Source organism: Cibotium barometz, chromosome 25 (assembly GCF_041138505.1).
Source record: "Cibotium barometz isolate CiBa-2024 chromosome 25, ASM4113850v1, whole genome shotgun sequence".
Classification (NCBI taxonomy): Eukaryota; Viridiplantae; Streptophyta; class Polypodiopsida; order Cyatheales; family Cibotiaceae; genus Cibotium; species Cibotium barometz.
In genome coordinates, this window is record NC_141070.1 from 23,834,874 (window position 1) to 23,856,926 (window position 22,053).

The following is a 22,053-nucleotide window of genomic DNA, read 5'->3' on the forward strand; positions in this document are numbered from 1 at the left end:
AAGCCTCAAACGGAGTCATCTTAGGCACTGCAATCGTTAGAGATCGGTTGAGGATATGGACAGCTGTAGTAGCGACAGCCTCTCCCCAAAGTGGACGAGGAAGGTTGCAATGCTCCAACATCGTCCTTGCCATCTCCACCATAGTCCATTTCTTTTGCTCAACCACTCCATTCTTTGAAGGCGACCCTGTATTGGCCAGCTCTGGCTTGATGCCATTCTCCGCACAAAACCGCACAAAAGCATTGGAAGAGGATTCCCCTCCTTTGTCAGCCCGAATAGTCTTCACCTGCAATCCAGACTCCTTTTCCACCAAGGCATACCAGTCCTTGAACTGAGGAAAGGCTTGGTCCTTATGTGGCAAAAAATACACCCATGTGAACCTGCTACAATCATCCACAATCAGCATGAAATACAAGGCTCCTCCCAAGGATGGGGTCTGCATAGGCCCGCATAAGTCAGTGTGAACCAACTCTAGTGGTTTCGAAGCCCACCTGGTAGCCTGCTTCGGAAAAGACTCCCTATGTTGCTTCCCGCGAATGTAGGTACTGCAATGTCCCTACCTGCTGCCAACATCTGGCAAGCCATCCACCACCTAGTCCCAGAAAGCCCGCCAGAGTGCGTCCACATTCAAGTGGCCAAAACGAAAATGCCACAAATCACGAAGCTAAGGTACGCCACAAATCACGAAGCTAAGTACCTGTAAGAGAAGAGAGTGCTGAGAGTTTGTAAATCCCGTTCTCCACTCTGCCTTCCCAAACAACCTAGCCTATTGCTTTGTCCCGGATAGCAATTGAATGCTCATCAAACTCCACCCGCATGCCAATCTTGCAAACCTCATGCACTGACAAAATATGAAAACCAAGAGATGGAACATAAAGAATCGGTAATGAATGCTCCCCCCCCCCTTTGCCATCAGGAATGATCTCCAACTTGCCCTCACTATTCGGGATTGTGGACTTGTCACCAATAAAGATGTGACCTGTTTGCCCTTGAAGGTCCTGTAAAAACTCTCGAGGAGTCGTCGTGTGTGTGGAAGCACCACTGAGTCATGTGCTTGGAAGTACCACTGTCCAGAATCCACTCCTGTTGAGTATTCCCAATGGTGATACCAACCGCCTCCCCGCTCGAAGAAGATGAAGCTCCGGTGTCCATAATCTCCAAGTGCACAAAAGCTGGAGCCTTCGCGGCTGCAACTGAGGAATCTGCACCTTTCTCGATGCTCCGCTGAGGACATTTCCTCCAATGATAACCTTTCTGGCCACAATGGTTACAGGTCCGCTCGGCCTTCAAAGCATAGTCGGGCTTCTTCTCAGAAGACTTCCCTTTGCCCTTGTTGTTTTTGTTGTTGTTGTTTTTGCGGCCTTTCGATCGCTGGCCAGTCAAAGCCTTAGAACCTCCGCCCTATGGAGGGTTGAGAAACCGCTCCTCTTGGTCCAATATCATCGGCACAAGCTCCTCCCAATTAATGGTGCCGAGCCTTCCACTGGTGATCAAAGAAGAATAGAAAGCTGAGTACTCAGAGGACAGATGAGACAACAGGGTGATGGCCATGTCCTCTGATGATATCTCCTTCCCAGCCTAAAGAACCTCCTGCTGAAGAGCATGGAGTTTGTTGATGTGCTCTCGTATCGTAGAAGACTTTGGAGGATTCATCACTCGCATCTGCACTTCTAAGGAAACTCTCTTCATGGGTGATACCCCGATTGTACAGAGAGGCCAAGTGTTGCCAAATCCCTCGAGCCAGCGTCACGTGTTTGATATGATTTATCACTTGGGGTGTGCAGTTAAGAAGATGAAAGAGTGCACACGGGCATTGACACAATGCCACAACTGTGCCTGGGCCTCTTGCTCTTTGACTGATAGTGAAGAGTCCTCCTTTGCCAGATTTGGCCTTGAAACACCAACCGTGATGAAGTCAGCCAAATCATAAGATTCCAAAATAGACTCCATCATTACCTTCCAAATGCCATAGTTGTTCCTGTCCAACTGTCGTTCCACTGGGAACGTTGGGAGGGTGGGGATCTTCACAGGTTTCTCTGCCATCTCGAGCAAATCTGCCATCTCGGGGGATCACGTGGTCTTGTGAAGGGAGGGTGCGTGGGGAATTTTTTTTTTGGAAGAAGAGGCTGCGTTTTCTTGCAAGGTGGCTGTCCAGCAATGATGCGGCCTTCTACCCGCTTCTCCATGTCCCGTACAGCCCAAATACTCTCCAATCAGCACCAAAAAAAAAACAACCCCGCAAGCTCTCACCGTCTCCAAAGCTTCAAGCCACTTGGGGCTCTGATACCATGTTGGAATGTGCAACGGAAATGAAACAGAAATCAGAGAGCAGAAAACTGCAGAAGTGCAAGAGAGGAGAAGAGGTGTAAACTCTGCTATATACACAAGTATATCTGGTACAAAAAGTGTGGGGGGCATGAGCCCCAATATATATGGGCAAGGGGCTGCTGTCGGCCAGTAGAAACAGGCCGACAGCCCCAAAAATGGCCCATGACTAGGTATATCCTAGTCGGCTAATATATGGCCTGGTCGGCCAGCATCAAAAAATGGGCCCCTCCTGACCAGCCAACACCTACAGGCCGACAGGGAAAAAAAAGCCCCCCACGACTACTGAAAAAAATGGAAAAAACATGGACATGATCAGGGACACCTCCCACGGGCGGGCACACCCACATCAACAGGCCCTGACACAGTATGGTACAGACAGGAGATGAATGCTAACAGATCACTCTCTTTATGTGGCAGCTAGCGCATAGGAGCTTGGCATTTGGCACTTGGTTGGCCATTGGGGGTAGGCCAACATTATGTCCAAGGTGCAGCCATCCCTAGGAGTCCCAACATCATTGTCTTTGCGATTGCCTGAAGGCTTAGTGGCAGATCCTACGCATTTTCACTATGGACAAGGCCCCCTGCTGCATTGTTACGTGGGGCACAGTTGCTTGGGCCAATGAGGCCGCAGTCGTCATGTCATATGAGGAGGAGGGTGGGGGACTCCTTCGGGTCTCTCACCTTCGTATTTCTGCAGTGCTAGTTCTAGCTCCACCTATAGATCACTGGACTCTAGGTTCTAGCCAGAGATGGAAGACTTGCAGCAGTAATGCTGCATGGTACATCTGGAGATGCAACGAAGCCATGGAAGGCATCCTCACCCCGCCGGCGGAGTCCATCCGGAGCATTTGGCAGCGTCCACGAGCGCCCGGATACCGCCCTTCCCACAGACATCGACATATGATCAGGGACATTCGGGCACGACACCAGAGGCGACTACAGGAGAGAGGACAGCCGGGACCCATTGATTTGGCGGCCATCTTGCATATCATTACAACTGGCGCTGACATGTATGACATATTACACCCCCCCCTCACCACAGGATGGAGCTGACTAGGAGCATGCCTGCATTGAGCATCGTTGTATCACCGTGGCATCTAGTAGTGCTCCATCCTTATATATGTACATACATCCCGATCTCACAGTAGCAGTTTTCTTCCAGTTGTTGTATTGTGCACTGAGCACCATCTGATACTCAGAGATACCACATACATTGTACATGGTTTTGTCTCATAGGCCAGTTCTCTCTTTGGCCTGAGAGAGACGTTAATACAATCTTTCTTTCTTTCTTTCTCTCTCTCATATGTAGAGTTTGGGGTGGCCCCACTGGTTAAAGATGCCCTTTTTCAGACTGTCACTTATATTCAGCATGTATACATGCTTCACGACTAGCACTAGAGGCCTCTATGCAATTATACTGCGAGAGGGAGAGGGAGCGATTGAGATGAGCTGGACTGCCCTCCTCTTCAGCGACATGGCCGCCACCATTACTGACACATGCATGGTACTCTGAGGTAGTTGAATGGTTTCATGCACATGGCATACAGATGGATTGTCTCCCCCCGTTTCAGTATAGCTTGGATCCCCCCTACCTTGATCTCTCACGACGGAGATCAACTGGATCATCCGGTTAGATCTATTCGGGTTACACATACGCCAGACATGGGTGTCTCTGTCAGAGATTGGTAAGAAGTGTGAGTTCTTACACATGTCACATGCTATGCATATCACGATCGGCCAACTCAGGGTATCCTCCCACTACCTCAGAGTAGAGACTGGCAGAGCTGAGGATATCCCACGTGAGGAGAGGACATGCACAGCATGCACCACATGAGCAGTAGAGGAAGAGGCCCATTATATGTTCAGTTGCTCGGCTTACTACGAGATACAGGGGAGATTCCACTCCCTCCTCCGAGAGGGATTCAGACCAATCACACGGGTGATACAGTTTGAGGATCAAAGGTGCTTGGGCATGTACTTGATGGAGCTCAGATGACACATGGATGTAGTGCTGAGGTAGCATGCTGAGAGACAGCCTCGGCTCCAACAGGATGCCTCAAAGAGAGCCATCATAGATTTCTTTGTGGTACATACATCCACATCGGAATCCATTGCCCACAACAATTCCTCTACTACGACATCCGAGCCCACCACCCGTACCCACGCTCCAGCTCCACGCCCTAGAGGAGTTCTTAGCGAGAGAGCTCGATCCATTGTGCGAGCCAGATGTCCCCAACCTAGAGCATCAGGTCTCTCCACTGTAACTTGGTTGAACACAATGCTAATCAATACACTTAAAGACACTAAGATTTGAAGGACACTCGCTCATATACAAGAAGTAAATTGCTGAATTGACAAGAGACACACAATGAGCCGGAACGGCCGACCCCTCCCTTGAGTAAATTGTATTACTATTGGAGAAATTCAATACATAGCTTCACGGGATCCATTGCCAAATCCTCCATGCCAATGCATATGAAATTCAGCATTTAGAAAACAATGGTATGTCGATGTAGATCACCAAGGAGCTGCCTTGATGCCCGGCCCGACTTCACTGCCCATATTCTCTGCCATTGGCTCTATGTTCTACCAAGCAAGGTAGCAACATCTTCAAGAGCACATAGGACAAGAGAAATACTACACAGGGCGGCTAAACAAATAAGTAATGACAACACATTGTCCAATTAGCTTACCAGTCTTCATAGAAGTAGTTGCAAGCGGAAGCCTTCGCGTTGGAAGTCTAGAAGTGTTGATATCTTCGATTTGCCGCAATCCTTCGCGACAAAAGTCTTCAAGAGGATGAAGGGAACCTTGGGAAAGCTTCCCCTATGGTTCAACTTGAGAACGGACGGCTGAAATTAGGGTTTTCAGCAAAAAGACCAGAAATTACAGCAAAAATGAGAGCTGTTTTGCTGAATTTCAGTCATTGGGAGTGAGTAGGAGAGTGATTAGCACTTGGAAACACTCTTGGAAGCTTGGAAAACACCCTAGCAAGTTGGGTATGGCTATGGAGAGCTTGGAAATGAAGAGAAATAGTGGAAAAACAGAGTTTTCAGCCTCCAAAAATCCTCATGAAGAGAAAACACGAATTTTCTCTTAATAAGTAAGTGAATTGAGGTCCAATCAGGTGAAGGGACATGGGGAGATGTCCATTTATGAGTAAAAGGGGAGGATCAAGTCCTGGACATTGAGTCTTGTCCGCCTCGAGACTTCAGTGAGTGTGAACTTGGAAGCGGTCATAATTTATAAGTGACTTTTGGGCGCCCAAACTTTAATGAAGTGGGAACGCACTCACTTATAAATATTGGCTAAGTCCTAAGGGCTATTTGAGCCTAGATTGGGTAATACTTACCACCTGTTCACATGCCACACAACCATGTCAGCAGACAGTTTCACACGCACGGTTCACGGGCGGGCATCCCCTTACCCGGAACTACACATTGGTCAAGCAAGCATGAAAACAGCATGCAATTTCAATTGCAAGCAAGCACATAACGATGCTATGCAATGCAGCATTGGCATGAGCAATTTCCGTTCATGAAACCATATAAGACCAGGCGTTTCCAGGCAAGTATATGCGATACCAGACCCAGTGGAAAGCCAATCCTCCAGGCGTTTCCGGGCATGTACACAAAGGCACAAGTCCCAGCGGAAAGCCAAGTCCTCCAGATATTCCGGGTATGATAACGTTAAGTCCCAGCAGAATATCATATCCAACTATACAGCATGACACGTGTCAATCACATGCATAGGCACATTCCATAAGCCATGGACACCAATCCAATATGTACATAGTGTGAAAGCAAGAGTGAACCATTCGGGTGGCCAAATGGTGACATCCACCACACAGAGATAGATTCGTGAGGTTCTCCGCTGACATTACATGCTCCCATCAGAGAGGCCCAACATTCACTCCACCATTAGATTGGTTCTGGCGGAGGCAGGTATTGTCATTAGTTGATCACATCATATCTCACTCTACACAGGGTCATCTGTTGATCACATGCACTGTCAGATGTTTTCATTTTACTTTTTCTTTCAGTTTCCATGGCTAAGTATATCCATGGTACCATTGTTTTACTTTTGGTCTCATAGGCCCTTGGGGTCTTTTGTAGACGTTAATGTAACTTTCTTTCTTTCTTTCAAGTGGATAATAGTTTATCTTTAATTATCTTTATGTTTATCTTAATTATCCAATCAATCTTAGATAGGAAATCGGCAATATACAAGTATATAGGGACGGGCGAGTCATCATCAGAGAGCGGTGTCCCAAATAGGGACATGGGGTCTGTGGGACCTTACACCTCGAGCTAGCAGTTTGGAACTGCAATGGTACACAATGGTCAGACATTGGGGACTTAGGGACATTATCTTCTTCACTGAGACCCACTAGAGCCCGCAAGAGGGCTACCACGAATTTCAGGCTATTAGTGGGCTTTCGCATATCGAGAGGAGACACGCACATGTGGTGGGGTACATGGGTTGGCGGAATGGGGGTACTATTAAGGACACATCTATAGCCCATGATCACCGTAGTCCGCAGGACATAGAGGCATGTTTTATGTGGGTGAGGTTGCAGGTCACACTGGAGAGATGTATACACATTGTAGTATGTTACTTCCCACCTAGGAAGTTCTCATATGCTATTCTAGAGGAGGGAGAGCAGTTTTATCCCCTCCATATAAACATCATTGAGTTCTCACACTTGGGCGAAGCTCTCCTTTTAGGGGACTTCAACGCTAGGACTTAGAGCAAGCACGCATCTGTATATGACCAGGAGGAGCCAACCATGCAGGAGATAGACTAGGAGGAGATTGACATTCAGTGAGCATCACAAGACAGAGGGGACATTACAACATCAGGGAGAGAGTTCCTCGTGCCAGGGACCGCACATGGCTTAGCCATCTTCAACGGGATGTCCCGTTGGCCTTCTTTCGGAGCTCTCACATGCTTCCCACATGGCAGAGGTTCGAGTACAGCGGATTACCTGATGGGATCTTCGGCTTTAGCCACATCCATACATACCTTCACCATTCCCACCCGCCCCCTTGGAGCCGACCATGCATCTTTCTCCTTCAACCTCGGCTTTTCCCGACCATCCTCACCACCACCACTGCCCGTCTCTCCCACTACACCTAGATTCACTTCCACTACGATGGGACCTGGGTACTCGACTTACTCTGACCATCTCTACCGACATCTAACATATGTAGACCCCAATCTCCCAATAGCCGACCTCACTCCTCGGCTCACCACAATCTTACACACATCTGCCATAGCTGCATTCCCATCCACCAGTCGATCTATCCCTAGACCCCTTATGTTACATGCAGTGAGGTTGATCGTGATAACGCACAACAGGGCCTTCTTTATACCTTTATGTGGTGAGAATCTTTAGCATCCAATTGAGAGAGTATAGAGAGGAGAGAATGAGAGAGCGAAGTAGACGACACCTTATTGGGTCCCAAATACCCACTGAAAAGGCCCCCCCCATCCCCATCCCCATCCCCATCCCCCCCCCCCCCCCCCCCCCCCCCCCTCCTCTCTCCCCCAAGCATCAGTATTTGCTTATATTATTCTTTGGAGAATGCTGCACAACGCTTGAGAAACAAGCGATATAAATGCCAAATGCAAGGTCTTCCTTGAGAAACAAGCAATATGAATGCCCAACACAAGGACGAGGAAGACCGTACGTCGGCTGAGTATCCACCAATCCAAGGCTTTGCTGAAGACTCTTCGGGCCACTGATGCAAGTCCAGATAGCTGTAGGACTGCACATATGTTGGCTGAATGCTAAAGAGGTTCTGCCAAGGCTAACATTAAATGTTACTCGTAACATTTAATGCTGGTCGACTGGTTATTTTCAACTACCTTGCTGCCTGCTGAGTTGGCCGACTTTTTATGCTTAAAATTGGAAAATGATGCGCGTGTTTTGATTGCTGCCCTGCCTGCTGGCTGTTTGCATAGAGCCCAGGACAGGCTGCAAATGAAGCCCTATGGCCGCCCTGCCGCTGGCCGACAGGGGTCTACTGTCCGTGGATGCTGTCGGCTGCCTCATCTAGAGGGTTAGGGTTGTCAATAGCCTTTGATCAAGCCCCTGACAAAGCCACCAGCCATGGGCTGGCCTTTGGCTAGCCCATGGGCATGCCAACATGAGTTAGATGTTGTCTAATGCAAGACCTTCTGCTAAGGCTGACTCTACATGCATTATCTGATGAATTCTCCAAGTGGGTTAAGAGGGTTGACTCTCGACTGACCTCTAAGGCTCGGAGATTGACCTACGTAACTCATGCCTTACTGTCCTTGGACCAAGGGCTCACAATGGGCTCACGTATGACAAATATTCCTATAGAAGGGTACTACTTCTGTACAAATGTTGCACTGATGATCATGCTAGTGTGTCACTTTGTACCCTAGTGCAGGGTGCACGTGACATTCCCTCTTGCTTAACTTGGCGGCAGGTTCAAGGCTTCCAAGTAGTCCACCAACAATTGGGGGTACTGTGACGTGGTTGAACACAATGCTAATCAATACACTTAAATACACTAAGATTTGATGGACACGTGCTCAATACAAGAAGTAATTTGCTGAATTGACAAGAGACACACAATGAGCTGGAACGGCCGACCCCTTCCTCAAATAAAGTATATTGATCTTCGGAGAATCAAGTACATAGTGTCATGGGCATTTCTGACCAGATTTCCAAACCAATGCATATGAATACAGTATTGCAAACAAGTGGTTGTCGATGTAGATTTGCAATCCACACTACCCTCTCAAGTGTCCATGTTCCCTACCATCTACTCTCTATTGTTCCACCAACACATGGTAGCAACAATTTGCAAGAGAGCACGTAGGACAAGAGAACACTACACAAGGTATGTGATCTTGTAATCCGGTTTCTCCCTCCTGCTACTTGCTTCCATATTTAAGCATAAAAGCTTACCAATTGCAAGTAGAGTCGGTGACAGCGGACGTCTTCGCGATGGAAGTCCTTGGAGTGATGAGATCTTTGATTTGTCGCATTTCTTCGCGACAAAAGTCTTCAAGAGTATGAAGGGAACCTTGGGAAAGCTTCCCTTATGGTTCAACTTGAGAAAGGAGGGCTGAAATTAGGCTTTTCAGCAAAAAGACCAGAAATTACAGCAATAAAGAGAGCTGTTTTGCTGAATTTCAGTCATTGGGAGTGTGTAGGAGAGTGATTAGCATCCGGAAACACTCTTGGAAGCTTGAGAAACACGTTAGCAAGCTTGGAAATGGAGTTGGGAAGGAGAAAGTGCAGAAAATGCAGCCCAACAGTCCTCATGAAGAAGGTGCCAATCTCTAGAAAGAAAGAAAGAAAGAAAGATTTTATTAACGTCTTCCAAAAGACCGAACTCGGCCTATGAGACAAATCGGAGTACCTGTATGGGGTATCCTCTGTCATCCCAACAAAATGAAAAAGTACTGAATAAAAAAGCTGAATCTGGGTATGCAGGGGATGGAGCTCTATTACTAGGAGAATGCAAAGCTATATGCATGGAGTATACAATCATGATATGCAACCTAGCTAGCTCCATCCTGTACCATACTGGGGGTATAAAATGGTATACATCAGTGAAGGGGGTGTCCACAGCTCCCTGAAGAACATGCCTGGGTGTGCTCTGAAGCGAGCCAATCGCTCCGCACCCTCTCTGTGAAACTGAGCTCTGATCTCTGTCATCTCTCTCTGGTATAGGCGTGGTGTCCGAAAGCCAGGTGTCCTCTGTCTCCTGCGGGCTCTAAGTGTCTCTGCTCTCTGGAGAGTAATTCCCTGCCGTGTAGGGGCTGGGAGGGGTATGGATCTCTGAAAAAATGTAGTAATCTGTGTCTGTCGCCCCCCCTCTGGAGCTGTCTGAGCCTGTAATAATGTCTCTCTGTGGCGCTGTATGTCTAGAATGTATCTCCCCAGTATGCGCTGGTCTGCTGTCTCAAAGATCTGGCGTAGGGAATGTGGCTCTCTGAATAAAATGGGATATCTCTCTCTGATGGCTGTATATGCTCTGCATCTGCATACATAATGCTCCTCACTCTCCACATCCTCTCTGCACAATCTGCATACCCTCTCCTCTCGGGGGATCCGTGCTGCTCTGCCAGTCTCAATCTCCAATCGGTGTGATGAAACTCTGAGCTGACCAATAGCCACTCGGGAGCCATGTGGTAAAAAGCCCTCCATGTATCTAGGCCTCTCTATAAATCCATCATCAGTGATACTCATGAAGTGATCTCTGTAGTATAGCATCTTCGGTGGAAGAGGCTGTGTAGGCGATATCCATGTCTCTCGTGTATAGAGCTGCCATAGATCCTGTCTCAATACTCTGTTCCTCTCACTATGAGAGAGACGGATATGTGGTGCATCCCTGTCATACTGGAATGGTGGTAGATGATCCATGTCTAGGCCATGCTGTGAGAACCAATGTGTGACCTGTGCATACCATGATCCTCTGTCTCCTGCCTCAGCCAACTGTCTAGATGCCTGAAAAGCTCTGTATGATAATCTGTCCTGTGGCATCTCTCTAAATCTGTCTAGCAGGCATATAGTCTGAAATATGGCCTCTACCATCATAGGAGGCGTAGCAAACTCTGCTCGGATAATGTCATGAGGTACTGACGGTTTGCTGCGTATCATGCGTGCCATCATGAGGGCCTGTGGTCTCTCTATCTGTGTCCACCAATGGGTAGCAAGGCCTGGCGCCCATACTGCTGCTCCATACATCAATGCCGGTGTGACTAATGTGTCAAATAGCCACCCCTTCGTCCGGGGCTCCTGAAAATGCGCCTGGTGGCACTGTCTCTCTAGCATAGCCAATGCTGCATATCCGCGTGTCAATCTAGCTCTGGCTGCTGAACCCATGGTAAAGCGTGTGGCTGCTGCAGAGAAGGTAACCCCTAGGTACACGTATGATGTCACCACCTCCACCTGGCATCCGGCGAGAGTGAATGTCAGCTGACTCCTGCCCTGTCTCGATGTATGAAAGACCATAACCTTGGTTTTCCCAAGGTTCACAGTAAGACCTCTCTGTGTGCAGAAATCATGGAGTGCATGTAGATGCTGCTGTAGACCACCTGGGGACTCAGACACTAATACAATATCATCAGCATAGAGCATAATATGTACTGAGGTACCTGCTAAATCAACTCCATCTCCGCCTCCCCGTGTAATGAAGTCAGCCACCTCATCAATGTATAACCCAAATAGCGTGGGGGAAAGTGGGCATCCTTGCTTCACACCAATGGTGCTAGCAATAGTCTCGGACATACCTCCTGGACATCTGACTCGCCCAAAAACCTGCTCATATAATGCATAGATGCCCCATGTCATATCTGCTGGTATGCCAAGAGACTGCAGGCGCTGAAAGAGCCTCTCTCGTGGTACTGTGTCAAATGCCTTGCGGAAATCCACAAAGCAGCAATAGAGCTTTCTCTTCCTCACTCTGGCCTGATCAATCATACATCTCAAAGTGAATACATGGTCAGTGGTAGAGAAAGCTCTCCTGAAGCCTGCCTGCCCTGATGAGCGTAAACCTGCTCGCTCAGCATATAAGCTAAGCTCCTGCTCCAGCACTGCACCATAGAGTTTGGCCAACACGTGGCCAACCATAACCGTCCTGTAGTTGCTCGGATCGAGCATATCCCCTGTTTTGTGAATCGGCACAATGGTGTGCATCGTCCACTCCGCAGGCAAACCCTCTGCTAGTGCCCTGTTAAACAGGTGTGCAAGAAAAGGAGCTAAAGAATCTACTGCATATATGAGATGCTCACCCTGCAGGCCCATATGGTCGGCGGCCCGTCCATGCTGTAGGCGGCGGATAGCTTCCTGTACCATCGAGTGGGTAAAGAAGCTAGCTGTGGTAGGTCGAGGCTCCTGTGGCTGAGGTATAGGTGGCTGTTGTGGGGCATGGTATAGACCCTCTGCATATGTGTGCCATGTCTGTGGGTCTGCAATAGGTGTCGGGGTCCGGGGCTCTCTAAAGTGCCGCCATGAGACAGGGCTATCTCTACTCATGAAGAAATGAAAGATCTCTAGCTCCTGCATCTCTGCGAAGGCCCGCCTTTTGCGGCGAGTAAGTCTCCTCATCTCTCTCCTCGACTCCTGCTCTGTGATGGCTCCCAAAGCTCTCTGTATGCGGAGTCGTGAGTATAGGGCTCTGCACTCGTCATCATACCATCTGTTCTGGGGCATAGTCCCAGGTCTCGCAGGCTCTCCTGAGTGTACACGATGTGGGAAGCTCTGTAATGCAGCCGTGTGTAGGAGTGATGCGAGCTGGGCTGTAATGGTATCCATAGATGCCAGGGGATCCATGAGTAGGAGCCCATCCTCTACTCTGCCAGTGTATATGTCTGCCATGTCATGTGTGAAGTAGATGGTAGTGTGTGGCGTCGGTATGTGGGGGGCTGGTGATACTGGTGATCCGGCTAGTGAAAATGCCAAGTATGTATGATCTGCCCCAATAGGACGAGGTGGAATGGAGAATGAGGTGACAAGCTGTGATGCCTCCAAAGATCCCATAATGTAGTCTACCACCGTGCCTCCGGTCCGTGTATGACCTCCATGTGGGAAGCATGTCAGCCCTCCTGATCCCGGCCACTGTAGCATCCCGTTATAAATAACGAGACGATAGTTTGGGTTGCCCAAAACTTAATGAAGTGTGTACACACTCACTTATAAATTAGTGCTAACTCCTAAGACTAGGTTTATGGACAATGCTTACCACCTGTCACATGCCACATAACCATGTCAATAGATAGTTTCACACGCACGGTTCGCGGGCGGGCGTCCCCTTACCCGGAACTACACATTGGTCAAGCAAGCATGAAAAAAGCATGTAATTTCAATTGCAAGCAAGCACATAAAGACGCTATGCAATGCAGCATTGGTATGGACAATCCCCGTTCATGAGACTATACCAAAATAGACATGCTCCAGGCAAGTACATGAGGTACCAGACCCAATGGAACACCAATTCCACCAGGCATTTCTGGGCATGTACACAGTGGTACAAGTCCCAACGGAAAGCCAAGTCCACAATATCACATGAGTGGCATCAATCCCCGGCATATACAACTGCCCACGGACACCAGTCCAATGTACATACATGATGAGAAAGCACGGGTGGACCAATTGGGTGGCCAAATGATGACAGGTACTCCTGAAAGAACTCTTCATCCAGCCATATTGCTTCATGGGTTTCTCGGTCTTTAAACTTCGTATAAAAATGTCGTATTCTTTGTCCGGATCCATGCTTCCATCTGTGGAGGAGAATTTGCTCTGGCTCTATGACTTAAGTTCATAGATCATATCTGGTTGTTGCTCTTCTTATATATCCTGCAGTGCTGGACCTACGTATGGCTTCAATCAAGAAACATGAAAGACATTATGCATAGTCCAACTTGTCGGCAACTTTAACTTTAAAGAGACAGCACTTAACTTCTGAATGACTGGAAATGCACCGAAACTTCGGAATGAAAGTTTGGGACAACGCTTGTCCACTTGCTTTAGCCGTTGTTTCAAGATGCGGAGATATGCCCAATCCCCTTCTTTAAAGTTGACATCTCGCTTGGATTTGTTGGCTTTCCGGGTATAGGCTCCCTAAGCTTTGGCAAGGCGCTCCTTAACTGACTCCATGATTTTCGAGAATGTCGTAGTTTTATTGGCCTCAAGAGATGGTGACACTTGTTTCAAGATGTGGAGATATACCCAATCCCCTTCTTTAAAGTTGACATCTCGCTTGGATTTGTTGGGTTTCCAGGTATAGGCTTCCTAAGCTTTGGCAAGGCGCTCCTTAACTGACTCCATGATTTTCGAGAATGTCTCGGCGGCTTTATTGGCCTCAAGAGATGGTGACACTTGTCTTGTCAAAAGAGATGAGAACCGGCGACCAAACGCTGCCTCATACGGCGTCCGGCCAATACTTGATGAGTGAGTATCGTTTAGGATTGCCTAAACCAATGGAAGGTATTGTTCCCATTTCGACTGTTGGTCATGGCAGTATGATTTGAGACGTCAAAGGCCAATTGATTGTATATTTTTGTTTGTGGATCGAATGCAATGGAAAGCTGCAACTTAGTCCCAAAATTGTCAAACAATGCTCTCCAAAAATGGGACATGAATTTAGGATCTCTATCTGATGTGATTGTCCGTGGTAAACTGAAAGAAAGTGAAGCAAATATAAAACATAGATGTAGGCCCAGGTACAAGGCTCGTAAATGCTGGAAACTGAGGTTTATTGCTGAAATCTGAGCACGAGGGAAGCCCGTAGGTGCCATACAATGGTGCGAAGCAGTAGCAGCTGCTAATGACCTCAACTGAATGCTAAAAAATGAGATGGACGGAGGGAAAGGGAGCCAGCCCTTATATACTACCTCAGTATGCTGGTCGGCCAGCTGTAGCAGGCCAACAGCATGGCTGTAGCATTAAATGCTACATAAAATGCCAAAAAATACCAAAAATGGTAGAAAAATGATGAATAATCTCTGCTAAGATATGCGAATGCAGGGCCTCATAAATGGCCAATACAAGCATGAAAAAGGTGTGTAGATCCTCTGGAGATGATATAATCGAACATAAACCACCAATGGGATACCAAAACCGAATGAACAAGCGAGCTGTGCCCTTGGTCGTGGCTGAATGCTTGCATGGAATGAGCATGCAAAACTTATTGAACTTGTCCACAATTGTCATACACCGTGTGTTTCTAGATCCAGCTGAGGCGGGAAGAGGGCCTACAAAGTCCATACTGATGTCGTGAAAAGGTCCTTCTGAAATAGACAAAGGCTGAAGTAACTTTGCCTGTTTCGTATGAGGAACTTTCGCCTTTTGACATATATGACATGATTGGATGTGTTGGTAGACATCTCGTCACATCTTAGGCCACCTCCAATAAGAGAATCAGGGCCATCATGAAGAAGGACTTGCGCTTTTCTTCGAGTACACACAGACAGTTCTTGAAGAACAACCATATATTGTAGTGGCCTGGTTTTGAATTGAGGGCCAATTGATATTGAGTCTCGAACTCTTCCGAATCCGGATATTACGCCTTCATGCTGTCTAGGTCTTTGCCTTGAATTTCTAGCACAGTGGACTCCTGCAATGTCTGAATGGTGCCTTTGTGACTAAAAGCATCGGCAACAAGGTTGTTTTTGCAGGGATGTATTCAATCATTCTCCCAAAATGTTGGAACAATTGACTCCATTTGGACTGCTTGTCACTCCATTGGGCACTGGGCATGGTTTGCAACCATTTAAGTGCATGGAGATCTGTCTTAACTGTGAAGTCCCTCCCGTACAGGAAGTGCTTCCAATGTTTAAGAGCGGTCATCACCCCCAAAAGCTCTTTGTTATACACCAAATAATTCTTTTCGGCGTTATTCAACTTGTGGCTATAATAAGCCAATGGCCTACCATCTTGCTGTAAAACAACTCCAATGGCAAGGTTATTGGCATCGGTAATCACCTCGAAAGGATCATCCCATGACGTCAACTTCAAAACTGGTGACTCCGAGGCAACTTTCTTCATTGTGTGGAATGCCTCTAGAGCCTTGCCCGTGACAGACACTTTTTGATGACGAGTCTTCACGCCCTTGAGCAAGTCGGTGAGAGGTGCTGCAAGGTCAGAAAACTTGTGCTGTAGGCTTGACAAAGACCCACAAATGAGCGGATTTCTGGGGCTGTAGTGGGAACATCGCAACTGAGAATGGCCTGTATCTTTTCAGATCGAGGCTAATGCTTGATGAATTGATGATGTATCCCAGATAATGGATTTCCAATACTCCAAACTCACTCTTCTTGGCATTGATAAACAACTCATTGTCTTGCAAGAGTTGCAAAACTTGTGTGTGTGCATCTCCCTCATGCTGCTCGGGAGTCCTTGAGAAGATAAGGATGTCATCTAAGAAGATGAAGACGCATTTGCAAATGAGATCCTGAAAAACCCGAGACATCATTTTGTTGAACGTCGCTAGTGCGTTGGTGAGTCCAAAGGGCAGCACCACAAATTCGTAGTGGCCATGCTCAATCTGTGTGACATGTGAGGACTTATGACCGTAGTAATCACAACCTTAGTCTGACTAAACTGCACTTAACGATGTTTAAGAGACAAACAGATATGTGTCAATGCAATGTAGCTTTATTAGATGAATGAATGATGTTACAATGAGATCCAAATGGATCTGTACTGCTGAATATGCTGCCTATATGCTGAATATGCTGAATGAACTGAATGAACTGCTGTCCACTATCTTTCCCTTGTTTCCTGGGAAGGAAACGCTGAAGGGAGGCTTTGGAACAGATGCTGAATGCTGATGGGATGATGAAACGCAGACTTGTTGGGCTGAACTGACTGCGTTTGCTGATGATGATGGCTGAACTGATGATGCGTTTGCTGATGATGAGGCTGAGGATGATGCGTTTGTTGATTATGCTGCTCCCAATGCTTCCTGGGTGTGATGCGTTGGAGAGCACACTGCTGAATGCTGCTATGATCAACCTGCCATGCTGAATGGAGAGGCTCTTCTATTTATATGCATGAGGGCTGCTGGTCGGCCAGCATTAATGCAGTCGGCCAGCTACTGAATGTCCACGACTGAGCATAAATACCATAAATGCCAGTCGGCTGGTCATAAATACCTGAAAAATGCCTGTAAAATGCTGATTAAATGCCTGATGACTACTGATGATGCTAATGATGATGCCATGTCACTGTACACCTGACTGGTGTGCACGTGACATTCCCCGCTGCTAAACTGTTGCTGGGTGGATACCTGGCAACCTTCGACTACTCTACGATCCTTCTCCTCCGAACCACTGCCCCCTTCTGTCTTCTGCTGGGACTGAGGCCGTCTGCAGGAGTGAAATCCTTTGAGCCAAGACTCTATGTACTGCGGGAACTGAATGGCAAATGCTTGTGTCACCCTTGACCTACCTCTGGAAACCTTTCACCTACCATCTCCGTCGTACCTGAAGCTCGGAACCTCCTGAGGCGATGTTGGAGCAAACTTCCGTCTTTTGTGGAAGAGAAACCCCTTGCTGCTGCCAGTTGAAGTCCAAACTTATGTCCTCCTTTGATGATGGATGTCCTTCTTCCCTGAGAGTTCATGGGTAACATGTATGCAAGACTGACTGCTAAGATGACTACTATGCAAGCCATGTGCAACCCTATATGCTATGCAAGAATGCAGATGGATGGGTTACTAGTGCATACCTAAGGGAAAATCCCTAAGGGTGGCTTGCAAAATTTTGAGAACTGGGTTTAACTGTGCGGAAGCGATAAAAATGATGTCTCACTGAATGACTGATGAACTGAACATGCTCTAAGGCTGGTTACCCTGTAACGCTCTGATACCAATGTGACATGTGAGAGCTTATGACCGTAGTAATCACAACCTTAGTCTGACTAAACTGCACTTAACGATGTTTAAGAGACAAACAGATATGTGTCAATGCAATGCAGCTATATTAGATGAATGAATGATGTTACAATGAGATCCAAATGGATCTGTACTGCTGAATATGCTGCCTATATGCTGAATATGCTGAATGAACTGCTGTCCACTATCTTTCCCTTGTTTCTTGGGAAGGAAACGCTGAAGGGAGGCTTTGGAACAGATGCTGAATGCTGATGGGATGATGAAACGCAGACCTGTTGGGCTGAACTGACTGCGTTTGCTGATGATGATGGCTGAACTGATGATGCGTTTGCTGATGATGAGGCTGAGGATGATGTGTTTGCTGATTATGCTGCTCCCAATGCTTCCTGGGTGTGATGCGTTGGAGAGCACACTGCTGAATGCTGCTATGATCAACCTGCCATGCTGAATGGAGAGGCTCTTCTATTTATATGCATGAGGGCTGCTGGTCGGCCAGCATTAATGCAGTCGGCCAGCTACTGAATGTCCACGACTGAGCATAAATACCATAAATGCCAGTCGGCTGGTCATAAATACCTGAAAAATGCCTGTAAAATGCTGATTAAATGCCTGATGACTACTGATGATGCTAATGATGATGCCATGTCACTGTACACCTGACTGGTGTGCACGTGACAATCTGGAAGACAATTTTTGGAATGTTTGCCTCAAAGTTCCGAACCTGATGGTAGCCACTCTTAAGATCTTATCTTAGAGAAAATTTTTGCACCATTGAGTTGTTCTAGGATGTACTCTATTCTGGGCGTCGGGAATCTATTCTTAACTGTTAGCTTATTGAACGCCCCGTAATCCACACATAAGCATGCATACTTATTCTTCTCTTGGACAAACAGAATGGGAGTGGCAAAAGGGGAGGATGACGGTCGGATAAATCCAGACTGGAGTAGATGGGCTAACTCCTGCTCCAGCTCGCTCTCCAATGCCTTAGAAAGGCAGTAGGGGAACTTGTTGGGAAGCTCTGAACCAACTCTATGCGATGGTCCTCAGGTTTACTGGGTGGGAGGTCGTCTCGTAGCATGATGTTGCTGTATTGAGACAAAAGACCAGCCATCCGCTGCTCCATTGCAGGTGCTATCTGAACTGCATTAGACTAAGAGTGGACATAAAGTAACGCACACTGTTCTCCTTTTCTGATGGCTCGTTGGGCTTGAATATGGGAAATGAGTGGAATTCTAGGAATGCTTCGATCCCCGACGAATCATGATGGGCTCAGGAAAACCTTCAATGATAGTGACAGTGTCTTGCCTCCAATCAGGAATGGGTGCATACTCTTTAAACCACTAGATCCTGAGGATCATGTCACACCCTAAGAGAGGGGAGACAATGAAATCCTGCTGGAATGTTGTCCTTTGAACCTAAAACTCAAATTGTTAAGCTTTATGAGAAATGTGTGTACGTAGACTAGGGGGAAACCCGTCCACATCAAGATGATAAGGAACCAAGGTACAACTCATCTTGTTTGCCAACTGAGGAGAGATGGCATCCTCAAAACTGCCCATGTCAAAGAGGACAATGAATTGTTGTCCCCTTGCAGTGCCACAAGCACGGATGAGAGTCTTTGTCTGTCCCTTAGTCTCACCCCCTTGCTTATCATTAAATACCACTGGTGGCAGTGAAGTCAAAGCGGGCAAAAGCTCAACGGCATTAGAGGCTAATGGTGGAGGTGTGGATGGGGCTGCTACGGTTGCTTTCGTGGAAGTGGATGCCTTAGCAGACTTTTCAGCGTGCAACTTAGTGCAATCTTTCTTTCTGTGTCCCGCAGTGTGGCAGAAGAAACAACGGTTCTTTGTCCTGTACCTTGTCTGTTCATCCGGCTGGACATAGCCTCCAATGATGTCCTCCTTAGCTTTTTCCTTGGGAGTCTTCTTGGGCGTAGAATCCTTCTTATTGCTTGATTGACCCTGAGAATTTTTCTTTTGGTCCTTTTGGTCTTTGCTGTTTTGAGCCCCCGTACCCTGGGTAGATGATTGTTTGGTAGATGGCTATTGTTGGGGCTTAGGGGTAGACTGTATCTGCATATCAATTCCTGATTTTGAGTGAGGGTCAATACCCGTGCATAAGTCTGAGGCTCAAAATTCCTAACTGGGTACCTAATGTTAGTGTCTTACCTCGAATGAACTACTTGAGCTTATCTCCTTCCGATATGCCCAACTGTTGGGCCATTGTAATGACCTTGTTGGAATAGGTTAAAATAGGGGAACCACCCTAAGTGAGTTTGTAAAACTCGTCCTCAAGATTGGTCATGTACTGTGGTGGAAGAAAACGGGCTTTGAGGTCAGCCACAAAGGTAGTCCAATCAAATTGGAAATGGCCTGTGATGGGGTCTGTGTGAAGTTGTGACCAATGCTGCCACCAAGTAACAGCTTCCCTAATGAGTTGGGGTGTTGCCACATGGACTTTGTCTTGTGGATCTGTAATTTTAGCTAAAGGAAAATGTGCTTCAAATTGATGAATAAATTGAGTAATAGCAGCATGATCACACTTTACCATCATACTTACTAAAATTGGGAGAGGTTCGTATGACGGTGGTGGTAGGGGCGGTGGAGGACGAGGTATTTGGAGTCAGCTGGGGGAGGGATGCCAGAATCTGTGCCATCGTTTGCTGATGCACTCTCGGTTGGCGGTTTCTCAACGGCGTTGGTCTTTCTCATATTTGTGTGTGGCTTCCTTATCTCGTTGTTCCTCCGCACGTCTCTGTTCACGTCTATCTTCATGTTTTCTTCTTTGTTCCTCCATAGTGAAGAGTATCTGTGCCAGATCCGAGATGCATGTGATACAACATTGGCCGTTGAATAGCTGCTATTTGGTCATTTGTGCATGCCTCAGCTCTTTATTCCCTTAGCAACGCCTGATCCTTCTTCGGTGTTTCCTATCAAATGCGGTCCCAACAACGCTTGTCATTGTTGCAGGTCGACAACCGCTTTCTTAAGTTTTATTTTTCTCAAGCTTTTTTTAGGCTCAAAAGGCCTTCTCACCTGGCCCTACCCAAACAAGAGGCTTTCACATATACAAAAAAATGTGGATGACACTTGTCTTCTTCCCCCCCTTAATAGGAAAGTGCATCCATGAAACGCTTTTCTTAAGTTTTATTTTTCTCAAGCTTTTTCCAAGGTCTTTTAGCCTTAAAAGTTCACATGAGGCCTTCTCATGTGGCCATACACAAACAAGAGGCTTTCACATGCTTCTTATACCCCAAGAATGTGGATGGCACTTGTCTGCTTACCCCCTTTATGGGAAAGTGCCTGCTTTTGAGGGTATGGTTTTTCCAAGAAACTTACTGACCTTAACGAAAAGTAAACTTGCCCAATGCTCTTGTTGAAGATGTCGATCTCTTGTGCTAGATTTGTGCTGCCTTGTTTTTCCAAAAGACTTACTGACCTTAACGAAAGTAAACTTGCCCAACGCTATTGTTGATGATGTTGATCTCCTGTGCTAGATTTCCTTTGCCTCCTTTGCGTCAGATTAGCTATGATACCAACTGAAATGCCCTTGTAGGTCTTAGCTACGAATTTCTCTACAGTTGCAAGATCATTCTTTGACCAAAGAATCTCGAATGGATGATACAAAGCTCACCACCCAACCATACACCTGAATGAGCTCCCTATGTGCTAGGGAGGACGTGCATTTGTGGGTTGACTGCATATGGCTTGCAGCTGCTGCCTGACGAGCGATGGGGACTTTCTTAGTTCCAGCAATTCGTGCCTGGGTTCTACCTGCCTTGTACTTTAAGACTGTGCAGGTTTGTGTGTGTGCACCCATCTTGGAAATGGCTACCCTACTGAAACATACCCATAGGCGGCAATGGAAGTTCATCCTTTTCTGCTTTGTTGGGATGAGTGTGTTTACAAAGGATGTCATTTCTCAAGAGATGTTGATAATAATCTAGATTTATGGCATGGTGCACATTCCTAGAACTTTAGGCATTGATGGGCCATATCAATGATTTGGTTATGTCTCTATACAACTTTGGTCTAAGCACTTAATGCTATTATCTATAGACTAATGCTGACCTTTGAGTGGTGGATTGATTTATATACTTTTGATTGTAGACTTGAAAATTGAAGGACTCAAATTTTGTTTGTTGCAGATTGCAACAATGTTGGATGAATGGGCCTCAAATCACTCTAATGTGCCACGACTTCCAGCATACTCATCAACCTTGGGGGTTACTGCTGACTTTGACGATGAGGTTTTTCTATCTTACTTTACTGCATGTGGTTTGTTGCTTCCAGAGCAATGTAGTTTGAAGATAAGTTTGACTTGATATGTAGAGAATAAAGTA

The 22,053-nt window shown here is 46.9% G+C and overlaps 1 protein-coding gene across 1 annotated transcript in view; it reads left to right on the top strand.

Annotated features, from left to right (window-relative positions):
- The window catches only part of LOC147624370 (zinc ion binding protein), a 130,184-nt gene that overhangs the window by 28,961 nt on the left and 79,170 nt on the right, over positions 1-22,053 (top strand). Inside the window, exon 3 of the mRNA XM_086819359.1 lies at positions 21,859-21,960. Within this exon, the coding sequence (XP_086675485.1) occupies positions 21,868-21,960 (93 nt within the window). The 5' untranslated portion in view covers positions 21,859-21,867. The remainder of the gene's footprint in view (positions 1-21,858; positions 21,961-22,053) is intronic.